A 12,696-nucleotide genomic window follows, 5' to 3' on the forward strand; every position below is an offset into this window, starting at 1 on the left:
CTCACGAATGAAGGAATTGAAAACTCGATATGAAGTTTAGATATTAAACAAAAGAAATATAAAGCACTTTTGTAAATATGTGAAATCTCATATAAGTTTAATGTGGCTTTTTAAAAAAAATTATCATCATCACTTGCGTTATATTTAGACGATTAAACAAGTACAAAGAAGTTCCCTTCTTAATACAGATGCCAGCGAAGGTAATCAGAAAGAGATGCAAACTCATGTTGGCCCTCCTATTCTCTGTGACGCAACGCAGAGTCCTTGCCTGTTTGCTGCTCCAGTCCTCCAGCTGCCATACAGCCTTTCCATTTCAAACTTACACCGAGCCCCTCCCGTGACTTCTCTCCTGTTAGTGGAGTCCTCCTCCCAGGGCTTCCCCCAGGTGAACACACGCAGAGATTACGCCCAGTCAGGCGCTGCAGGGGGATGACTGGAAGAAGTTGGGTTGTCCAGAGAAACCGGCGGTTCTGACGGTGCTGTTTTAAGAGGAGAGGCGCAGACCTCCAGAAGACACCATGATGTCTGCCGTAGAGACTGGTGTGTACCAGCCCGCGCAGCTTCTCAGCTGGGTCTACATGTCCTTACAAGACACGCCGAGTAGCGCTTTTGACGGCTTCAAAGTCGAGTCGGACTCCTCTCCTCTGGACGTGAGCACCTCCAAGCGCAGCGCAGCTGATCTGAGCTCCAACTATCTCAACAACTTCTTCCATCTGAGCAGTGAGGTAGAACGCATGTGATGCTGTCTCAATCATTAAGTTGCGATGGCAGGTTATTATCTCCGTATTTGGATTAAATCTTTATCTTTAATGTTATTCTTTATTTATTTATTTATTTGCTGCAAGTCTCTCCCTGAATGTTCTTCTCAGATATTTCAGCCTTGCTTACTTTGCTGCCCATACTGCAAACCTCACCTGCATGCCTTCATTTGGGTTGCCCTGCGGTGACTGGGTAGCATATGAATATGCGTTTTGTACCCAGATATAGTGCCTGAGTGTGTTCAGACTGTTCTGGTGTCAGCCAGACGGGGGAATGGTAGGTTGAGAACGACCTCTCACAAGCTTTCAAAAATGTTAGAGTTAGCCACCCCAGCCCCTTGGCCTCTGCATGGTTAGAGCGGTATACAGTGTTAATTCAGTGCTTAATAAACTACTGACTAATTGAAGAAAGAGATAAGGATTTTTTTTAAACAAACTGAGTACTTTGTGATGTTTTCTTTAAATTTTGACATTTAAATCCACAAGTTTTTACTTGAGACATGAGACATTTCCACATATCTGGCGTGTGTGCTTTAACTTCACGCATGCCAAGATATCTAGTGGTTTGCTGTCTCTTGCATAAGATCTCACTGCTCTAAAGCACATGTGCATCTGACCACAATTCGTTATTGTGCGATGCCTTCAGAGTAAACAGTGTCCGCAGGCTGTTCTTCATGTTGGTTGGCCCTGCAGTGCCATAGCACCCATCTCCTCTAGAAGCACAATGATGCTGATTATGTCGTGCCAGAAGAACCATTTGTAAGAATGCATGACAAAGGCATTTTGTTCTAATGAGGAAATGGACACTATTGGTTCACACAGTAAGGACTGCACATCTGCAGAAATCAAATAAGGTTGGCTACTGTCAGGGAGACAAACAGGAGAATCAATCAGGGTGATGGACTGACAGACCCCGTGAAATGTTCTTTTATAGCAGAGTCACAACAATAACCTTCTGTAACTTTCTGTGTTTTGGGGATATGGCAAACACTCTTGTGTAGAGCTAAAACTGATGAAATGAGTAAAATCAAAAATTAAACAACCATCTGTCAAACAAAAAAGCCAAAATCTGCTAACTCCAAAGTAAAAATCTTACAGTTTTTACCTCTGATAGTTGAGTATTTCTGTGTTTTGATTGATTTTGAAGCTATTTGAATACACTACCTTGGCCTTTTGGAAGTTATGTTGGGCATTACTTATGAGCTTCGGACATTTGTAGACATAGTTAAGAGCGCGTATCAATGGAAAAATAATTATGATTTGTTTGGGTGGGGGGCGTTGCTTTTCTCTGACAGAGCTTGAACAATAATTTCTACAAGAGGACTTCACCTTATGGATCTCTCAACAATATTGTGGATGGCCTGAGCTCACTGGCAGACCATTTCTCAGACCTTTCCCTGTCTCCTGAGACACGGAAGCCCAGCAAAAGGCCGCCACCCAACTACCTATGCCACCTTTGTTTCAACAAAGGACACTACATCAAAGACTGCCCTCAGGTGAGACACACAGTGACACTTTACATCAAACAGCTGCACAATATGTGGCTCATTTGAGCTGTCTATCAAACGCATGTGACGTGCTGCATGAATAATACATTTGTAAAGTAAATGTGATGACAAATCCAACAAATCACATCCAGTTTCTTCGTCACATTTCTAGGTATTCTTTCACAATTGTACTGCACTCAATTTAAACTCTACATTCCAAGTTAGAGTATTATGTTTGTATTATTCTTTTTTTTTAGTGTGAAATACAGTCCTCAGCACATATTTGAATTAGGTGTACCACCACAGGTTGGTAATGAGCAGCAGATGCCAGATTGGATCTCGGTGCTGGCCTTAATGAAAGATGATAGGTTTTTCTGTGGAACTAGGCACGACCTCCACTCCAAACATGAAAGAAATATTACCAGTGCTTTATGTGCAGCTGTGGTTCCCCATTGATCATGTTCTGAAGGAAATGCTTGACATTTGTTAGGTGTAATAGAAATAATAAAATGACTGATGGACAGGATGTGTCCAAGAAACAAAGAAGCAAAAACTTGAATTTAAAATAGCAGGTCAACTTTTACTAATCAAATGTATCTATATATCCATCCACCCATCCATCCTTTTTTCTGCTTATCCAACTGAATCACACACACACACACACACTCTCTGTCTAGCGATATATAGATAGATATCTTGTAATACCATGTCACACAGGATATCCCTCTCCAAACATGGCTAGTGATTAGGTAGCTTTTTTTTTTAAAAAGTAGAAATTGCTTTCTTATGCAAAATCTGAAAGCAGCAACCTCCTTTTATAATACCACAGACTATAATACTGGGTGATCAGTTTCAGTTATTTCAGTGTTTGTCAAGTTCCATCTATCAGAAAAGCCAAGTTAAACATATTTTTAAGAATATCAATCTCTTTTTGGGGGTGACATATAACAATAGCAGTTTGAGACTTTCAGAAAAAGTCAAAAGAAGATTGCTATTCCATTTGCAGCAAATCATATTTGGCTCCGTTCTGGGAGTTTCCCACCTTTCCATGTGCATGGAAAGTCCAGTATGAGGAGAGCAACAGCAGACCCTCAAGCACAAACAGCATGGAAAAATAAAAATGGGTTAAAAGTTGGTTTGAAGTAGTTATAAGCAGGTTAAAGTTAATTAAATAGTAAACCCAATGTGATCACCTTTTAACAGCTACCAAGATTTTAGGCTGAGATTTTGCACTGAACCAAGACTATGCTAACCGATGCTAAATCACAGTTAATTAGATAAAACATTTAAAGCATGTTATTAATAACACAAGGTAGCCTTTTTTTAAAACTGTGTGACAAATACCTGTTAGGTGTGTGCTTAAACCCATTTGCTTTCTTGTGAATGGGAATGCTGCTAGCTTTATGTCTGTAAAGCTAGTAGCATAGAAATACTATAGACTGTGAGCCAGTGTTAGCATAAAGACGGGAAATGGGGAGAGCCAGTTTAGCTCTGTCAAAAAGAACACAACTGCTTATAATTACTGGTTTTATGCTTTTTGCAAAAACCAAACATTGTAGATAGCATTACTATGCTTTAGAGGAGCTGGTAGGGAATCTAGTGATTCTACCCTACACCAATTGCTCTTTTTATGCTAAGCTAAATTAAGCTATCATTCCAGATGACCTACATGTTTTAATGTGAGAGTGATATCAAACTTCTTATCTATTTCTTAATATATAAGGAACAAACACATTCTCCAAACAATTCTTTCACTCAAAAACAATGAGTACGAATCTCTTTTTTCTCCCTCGAGTTTGATCGTTCTCTCCTAAAGTCTTGACTCTGCCAACACATGGTAGATTAGTGTACTCTAGCACAGAATACAGCCCATATAGGAATGTAAGGAATGCTGACAGCACATGTGCAGTGACTTTATAGCTCTTCGCACATTCACATCTGTGAACACCTGCCAATTGCTATGAAAAGTAGGTGTATATTCTGTATTTTTCTTTGGTGTCATGAATCACATCTTCATCTAAGTGTATCAAAGAAGGTCCTAATCACACACTTTAAAGCCACAGACACTTGGTAGAAATATTGACAACACTTCCTGTTATGCTAAAGCATGGGCTAACACAGAAATTAAGATAACTATACATTATCAGATCCACAAATACAAATCAGGAATGTGTTTGGACTGTGGACGAAGCTGTAGCAACCAGTGAAAGTGGGTAAATGTAGAAACTTAACACAACAGGCTACGAGTGGAGCTCTAACGAAGCAGCAGTAACTATTGTGCCGTTGTGCTTTACACAACTTGAGGTTTAGAATTTTTATGAGATAAGCTGCGTCACAATCTTCATCTGTAAGTTGTGATTATCTGTTTGTACCTTGGTGTATTGTGAGTAAGTCTTTAGGCTGAGTCTGACGCTAGGAGACAGGGAACATTTTGTGGAGCTGCAGTGGATAGGAATCAAAGGATGTCATGGCTCAGTAAGATGAGAGAAGGATCCACACAGGAAGTCTGTGCCTGAAGCCTTAAAAGCATTTTCTGGAACATCAAGTCTAAAATTATACGACAAATACATGGCAGGTAATGAAAAAAAAAAAAAGTTTTAGGTATAAGAGAAAATGCTAATGCTGCCATTTGGCATTTCAATAGTTAACATCGTGCTGACAGCACTGTGGAGCGTTGGGTTACTTGCTTCATGAGACGATTGAAACGTCAAAGGAATTGTCAGAGATATTTACGATTCTGCTTTATTGCTATACTCTTTAAATTATGCAAAATCTGGAAACCATTTTTCCTCCTGGCTTTTTGCCACTCTTGCTCTGCTTTAGAAAAATGATGTCAGATTTTATCATGTGTTGCTAATATTTCAGACCCAAAGGGATGATTACGTAGCTGTCGCCATGACAAAAGGTCTCTTTAGTTGAAGTTGTGATGAACGTTCGTCTGAAGCTGTGCCTAATCAACAAACTGCTTTTTGTTCTCGCTGGTTGGAATCTGAGGCATTTTTAGCCAACTGAAGTTTAGTATGCTTTTAGTATGCTTTTGATGTCTTAGGATTGCAGAAAAATAGTTTTAAAAAAGTTAAAAATCCTTCATACTATATTGTCTTTAAGATTCACATTTCCAAGCAAACGACAGGTACTCATCGAGGGTTTACGTGGTTTTTCCCTTTAACTTAGGGTCACATTTTAATGTCCTCATCCCAGTTAAGTAGCTCGACCTGCTTACAGTAAAGAAAGTACACAAGTGACAGAGTGCTGACAGTAAATGGGTGCATGGTGGGAAGGGCCTGTGATAAATAAGGCGAGCATTGTTTCTGCAGAGGGGCTGTGGAACCAAAGGTCAGGAAGTCAGGCTGTATTGTTCGCACAGTGCTGCTTGGCTGGAGTCATCTCTGTCTCTCTCGCCTTTCTGTCAGTGCAGGGCAGTGGCGAACGAACTCTAGCTACACTGAGATGACTGCATCCGTTTTTGCAAACTTCTGGGTAACATAGGAAGTGCATGTAGGTCTTTACTGTTACAGTTTAATCACACTTGAATGGAGGGGAAAAGTCTGCTTTGAAAATTAGTTGCAGAGATTACAAAAGAAACTTCTTGATCTGATCATTGGCCTTTGAACATAAACATATTTTTAGTTCTCAGTCTTTTTAGTCTGTGCTGCGCCACTTATATGTCCAACATTTAACATAATGTTAATTTGTTGTGTTTGCACTTTCTATTTTTAGATGTAAGACAAGATACACAGTGTTAATAATTATCATGCAAGCTAATGATAGGCAGATGTTTTATTTTTATTTTTGGATCAACACAGTCCAGCTGTTTGCTTGTGTTTAAAGTCTTTTAGCTAGATGTAGATCTATATGTTTGCATACAGGCATACAGGCCAGTCAGCATTCTGATCTTGGCAATGATGCATTTACCAAAAAACCAAAAGTTTAAACCTAAAACAGTATTCAACTGTATTTGGTACTTCTGAGAAATGTACTATAAAATGAAATTACAGGAGGATGATCTCAATATTTACAAAGTTTTTAATTGACTGAAATTAGGTGAGTATCAGATTCGTTTTGGGCTGGATAAAGTGAACGACGCTGAACTGGACAATCTCATGTAACCCTGTCTGATTACTGTTGCTGTGGTCCTTTTGTTTTCACTGGTGATAACTGTCTTATCTACACACAATATCCTGCCTGGCACTTCTGGTTAAACATCTGCTGAGGATGATGCAAAAGATAGGGGAAACCCTGGAATTCAGGATAGATAGCCTTCATATGATAAAGAGTATCGTCGGCTCAAGGCTAAGGAACACATATAGGAAAAATGCTGTAGAGATCACTTTTATTATGGTTCCATGTTTTTAATATTTTCCTAAATGTTACTCAAACACATATTGAACTGAAATTGGACATATTTTGCTGTTCCAACCCACCATCTGTTCCTGTCATTCAGTCTTTTGAGAAACATAATACCTATAGTTCAGTGGAGCTCAGTCAGATTCTGGACCAATCAAATGGCTTGGTCCCCCCCAGACTCCTGCATTTGAGAAAGATGCATAGAAAATGTCCATATGTCTGTGTGATAATCATTCTCCTTGCTCTGTGTGCTTTCAACACTGGGTCTGATTGATTAAAACTCTACAGCACTACAGAACCAGTCATCTGCTCTTTGGCCTCCAGATGTTTGTATCTAATCATATTCATGTTGGATTAAAGAAAAGTTCATCCACTCTGTGTTTCAAATGTGCAACATTTGTAGAAAAGCTTTGCAGAAAGATCACAGCTTCGGGCTGTATCTGCATAAAAGAATCTTTTGACATCTTGATGTTTCCGTAAGTGGAACATTTGGCCTTGATTTGCCCTGGAAAAGAGGAAACACCATTGTGTAAGACATAAGTCAGCATCTACTGGCCAGGAAGAGACTGATATCTTATTTCCTCGAATCACTGCTCTGTGGTTTGAGCCCACGGTCGTGGTGAAGCTGCTAGAAAAACTTTATTAAACTCGGGATCATCTATTCAAAACGAGTCAAAGTAAAGCAAGTTAGAGCAATTCTTCAGAGAACAGTGCATAAGTCGACACATCCTATATTTTAAGTGGTAGGCACGCCACTAGGTTTGCAAAAGACTGTGGCATATTTGTTTGTTATATGGAGTTTTTATCCTTTTTTTTTTATTTAGATGGACTACAGCTGATGTATCAGATGTTAAATTATTATTTCATTATTTCTTCATAACAGCTGTGAACCCCTAGGGCATCCAAACTTACTCAGATGTGTTGATTATTTATGAATTGGAACATTTGTTTCAGTTTTTAAAATATGCACTATGGTGAAAAAGACAGCCTTGTAAAAGTTGCTCAGGTTTAAAAGTAGGCACGTCGTAATGTTATCACTTTTAAAATAAGCAGCTGCTCAACAAACTAGAATCCAGCCTAAGATGATGTCTTCTAATTAGTTTTGTTTGACAAATGCTGCTAAAGCCCTAAATATTTGTTTGATAATCACATAAAACTAAAAAGCAGCACATCGTCATATTTGAGAAGCCATAACCAGTTGAATTTTGGTTTACTGCTGCCATCAAATTTGTCCTCTTAAAAACGCAGCTGTTTTAATAGTCTCTCTTTGGGGCTCGTGGGAATTGAGGCATTTGTTGCTCTTAACCCTCCTGGAGAGTTGATTTCACAAGATAATGAAAACTATCTCTTAAATCAGCACAAGAGTCTTTAAAACACAGGCGACCTTTTGCTGCGGTGGTCAGCCCAGGCATGATTGTGTTGTTTTGCTTTGCTTAACAGCTGGACTTCTCCATGGATGCTGTGGGGGTCTGACACAAATTAAACCCAGCGAGGGACAGAGTGTGGTGGGTTTGTTAGTGTGGAGTAATTGACCACATGGTATCCAGTCGGCTTAGCTGTGCTGAGTTCTCCAGGATGAATTCTCTCGTGGGGGTATGGGAGTAGGGGAGAGTGAATGAGGGACTGGCGAATGGAGACGGGGGAGGGGGGGGGATTTGGAGTAGTCCATTGTTTATCCTGATGGTTTCCAGATGATGGCAGAGGGAGGCAGCCACCTCCTGGGTCTCTCTCACCAGGCTACAAGGATCTGGGCCAAGCTTATCTGCTGCAGCCTACAAATCTGGCTTTACATCCCTCTATGCAGTCTGGGGCTAATTTAAATAAGACAACATTAGTATTGGCTGTGAAACTGAATATGTTATAATTCACATAATAAATGAATTTCACAACTTATTTATCTTAAAAGAGTTTCTCACATGTGGTTTCAGACTGAAAGGTTTTGGGGTTTTAGGCCTGCTGTTTGTTTCTATGTGTTTTATTTTCTGTGTATGACAAAGAAAATTGAATTGAATGAAAATTGTTCTCAGAAACTGCACCAAGTCTAAAAAACACAGGCAATGGAAGTAAAGTAACCTCTGCAAACAAAGACCAAACCCAGCTGCCTTAGCTGATATTAGTAGTGCTGCAGTCCTTAACTTTTCTACATATCAGGAATGCAGATTTTGATATAGCACACAGCAGAAGGAGAAGATAGCTTCTGCTGTGTGCTATATCAGGAACTGCTTCAAAGGCAATTACTTCAAATGGCTTGTAACTTGCTGTAAAAATGCTGCCTAAATGAAATGAAAGGCATAAGAAGGCGTAACTTAATTACACGTACTATTTACACATGGACACAACTGTGTACAGGCTTTTTGCTGAAAATCTTAAGCCTCATCAGTAATGGTCTCAGTGGGAGGGGGGCTGTCAAGAAGCCATTCTTAAGGAAGGGAAACAGGCGGAAAAGGATGAGATATGCCAAATTACACAAGAACTGGACTGAAAATCAGTTGCAACAGGTCTTGTGGAGTGATGAATTTAAATTTGAAATGTCTGATTCAAAACAGCATCAGTATGTAAGGAGGAGGTGGTTTTGGGCTGTATTTCAGTCAGTGGTGTTAGAGATTGTGTCAGAACTGATGAAATGAAGAGCGCAGAAATGTATTTTCAAAGATTTATCCACCATGCAAAACCATCTGGAAAGCATCTGTTTGTCAGTGGCTTCATTTTTGAGGATGACAGTGATCCCAAACACGCTACCAATAAAGTAAAAGCTTATCTGGATAGAAAAAAACACAGTGGGATAGTGTAAGTCATGGATTGGCCTCCCCAGAGCCCAGACCTTAACATTTTTGAAGCAGTGTGCAATCATCTTCACAGAGAACAGAGCAAAAGGCAGCCAACATCTAAAGAAGAGCTTTGAATGTCCTTCAAATAGCCTGGAGAAGTATTCCTGAAGCCTACTTAAAGAAATTACAAGAAAGAATAAAGTCTTACTAAGAGAGTTCAGCCTGATGTGTGTATATACAGTGTCATATGTATGCGAAAATGGCCCACTGATCTGATGGATTCAGTCAATCTTTCCTGCTTTCCATTGAGAGTGTCCATTCACTTCCAGGTCAAAAGTGTGTTATCATTTGTTGGCTGTCAGTGTGACATCTTTGATCAGGGCAGTGGAAACTACAGCGTGTGCAGTGCCCCTCGCTGCCCTGTGGGCTCCAGACTTTAGGTAGAGTTTGTTTTGCTTGTTTTGAAGAGTGAAAGCTGTTTCCTTCTTCAGGAAAACGATAATCTGTCTGGTGTCTCTGTATGCTTGAGAACAAGGGCAAGCATCAAAAGCGATCTCCCATAGTGCCCCTTGGTGGCCGAATGAGGCAAACACATGCTTCAAAATGATTCACAGCGCATTTAGCAGTTAGAGATTTGGCTGATGGAACTTCACAACCTGTTTTCACATATTAAGGCCTGGAAATGAATAAAATTGGAAATGATCAGTGAGAAGCTTTGAACCTGACATATGTTTCTGCGGTGAAATAAAAGCAAAGCATTATGTGAACTTCTCTGTTGTTGTGGATTCAGGCCTGATTCGATCTTAATTTTGACTTGCCCTACTTTTCATCCAAGATTCAAACCAGTCTTGTCGAGAGGATTTTCTTTTTTCTTTTCGGTGATGGGCTTAGAATTTTGTCATGTTACACCAGTGCAGAGTTCATCTGGGTTTTATTTCCTCCCTGCTAAGGTCTTTGTGTTCTGATTGGAGGATTGTGGCCAGCTGGGAGGGATGACTGATAGCCTAAGGTATTTGTCCTATAGAAGTAAGCCCTCTCCAATTGGTCCCTCCGCAGGCTAGGGCCTCCTTTACAGTCTCCTGGGAACACAGCTGGAGGGAGGGAGTTCATTTCTAATGGGAAAGCTGAGACTCTTTTTGTGTCCAGCAAATAAATTACAACATACAATATCATCTAACATCTTTGGAATTAACCACTGAAACTTTTCTGTTTGCTTTCATAGAACCAAGAGTCTTGTAATTTCCTACAATATCCCTCTAAAATAAGTTTCCTTTGATTAGATTACTTTGTAATATAAGTCAATCCTTTTAGGATTGTTAAAGCACCAAAGCAAATCATTTGACAAAACATAATCATCCCATTGCTGAAAAAAAAAAAAACCCTCTCGATAAATTCTCCTGACCACCAACAGTTCTGCTGTCAGGATGTTTTATAATTACATGAAGCTTTGAACTGGCTGCCATGCAAAGAAAAAATGGGTCATTGCATAGGTTTCCCCCGTTAAAAGCGGTGATAGACATGTATAATTTTTCTTCTTTTCAGGCTCGACCCAAAGGCGAGGGCCTGACCCCTTATCAGGGAAAAAAGAGGTGTTTTGGAGAGTATAAATGTCCAAAATGCAAGAGGAAGTGGATGAGCGGGAACTCCTGGGCCAACATGGGACAAGAATGTATCAAGTGCCACATCAACGTTTACCCTCACAAGCAGGTAATGCATCAGAACACAGGGCATCAGGAGACTGGGACAGCTCATTGGTCCTGCACATCAAATCTTTACATGTATTCAATCTATGCAATCAAATCCACTTTTTTGTAGCTTGACCACTGAGGCCAGGACTGACTTTAAAAAGGTGAATTGTTCAAATTTTGGATACATTAGCTGCAGATACCTCTGTCTTATCCTTATATAAGCTTACAAATGGCATAGCTTGTCTGTTTCTCATGTCTTTCTTGGACCTAGGACTAATTGGCAATTTCTGTGTATGCAGGTCATTAATTTCCAGTTTCTTTGTTCCAGAGACCTCTGGAGAAGCCGGATGGGTTGGATGTGTCTGACCAGAGTAAAGAGCATCCGCAGCACCTGTGTGAAAAATGCAAAGTCCTTGGCTACTACTGCCGCCGAGTGCAATAACACATTCAGTTTGCCTAACACCCTGCTCCAAAGCTTCATGAAACACACATAGCTACGACAGCTATATTTTAGTTACTAAAGCTACAACATCTATAGTGCAGTAATGCATCTCACGCTTTCATGAAATACCCTCTGACTCTGGTTTCAGTAGTATCAGTGGAGATTGTGTTTGCTGGGTTCTTGTAAGATACTCGGTTTTCATTATGTGAATATTCATTTGAAGTCTGAACTTTGAGCCAACTGTGAATTAAGAAACTTTACTTTCTTCACTTGTGAGCAACTTCTTGGAACAGCTTTCATATAGAGGTTCTTTTACATGTGTGTATATTTCAGAAATAACTTAAATGTTTTTGTATAAAATATGCAAGTCTACCAAGACGGTTATGCAGTAATAATGTATATCTGCCTTGTCCTCTGTATTATTAGTATTGGTGGGTACATCATTTTTCTAATATATGTTTTAAGCCATACTATTTTGTTGAATATTACTCTTTGTGAAGGAATATATTAGTCAACTAACATTAAGTTCTTTTATACTACGTGCTACAGTTTATGGGGAAAACACTCGTCAGGTAGTTTGTGGCTCCAAAGTTTTAAATATGCAGTGTAGAAATTTTTCTAATAGTAACTTACAGCAACTGTATTTTGGCACCCAGTGCTAAAAGACTCGCCAAAGTGCTTATGGTCATAATGTAGTATATAACATGTGACAGTAAAAAAAAGTGAATGTAACAAACGGTGATAAGTGAAGGGTTGCATGTGAGTGGTGCTTTTCAGGGTGTTTTTCACTGGACTTGCTAATAAATGAGTATGGAACAGAAATACCCTTTAACTTGTAAACTGTGTTAAATTTAATGTGCCTTCATTTGTATAACCCATGAGATGGATGCTTCTCTATTGAAATATTTGCATTAAAATTGATTTAAACGTGATCGGTTTCTGATCTCATCTCTACATCTCAAGTAAGGATGTAAGCACATATCATGAGGGGGGACTACAGAGAATAACTTACTGATATATGGCTTCAGTATCATCAAATACAATCACAGGTAATCTTATAATTAAAAAAATAAAATGATCGGCCTCCATCCATCCATCGCATCCTCTTTTGTCACACCAAGCCTGTGTGTTCTTCCTCTTTTCCTCCTGCCTAACAACTCTAAATTTCCACATTCTGTGAACATCTGTCAGCCTGTCCATTACACT

General features: G+C 39.5%; 1 protein-coding gene across 1 annotated transcript; it reads left to right on the forward strand.

Annotated features, from left to right (window-relative positions):
* Nucleotides 1-266: 266 nt before the first annotated feature.
* On the forward strand, nucleotides 267-12,422 carry LOC146568624 (zinc finger CCHC domain-containing protein 24-like). Its single transcript, XM_085284783.1, has 4 exons — nucleotides 267-725; nucleotides 2,054-2,254; nucleotides 10,903-11,067; nucleotides 11,377-12,422. The coding sequence occupies exons 1-4, from the start codon at nucleotides 519-521 to the stop codon at nucleotides 11,488-11,490; spliced, it is 687 nt and encodes a 228-aa protein (XP_085140909.1). The 5' UTR covers nucleotides 267-518; the 3' UTR covers nucleotides 11,491-12,422.
* The last annotated feature ends 274 nt before the right edge of the window (nucleotides 12,423-12,696 follow it).

This window comes from Mchenga conophoros, linkage group LG8 (assembly GCF_057382185.1).
Source record: "Mchenga conophoros isolate Kocher_MC1m ecotype Shallow Benthic linkage group LG8, M_conophoros_male_GT1.1, whole genome shotgun sequence".
In the NCBI taxonomy this organism is placed as follows: domain Eukaryota; kingdom Metazoa; phylum Chordata; class Actinopteri; order Cichliformes; family Cichlidae; genus Mchenga; species Mchenga conophoros.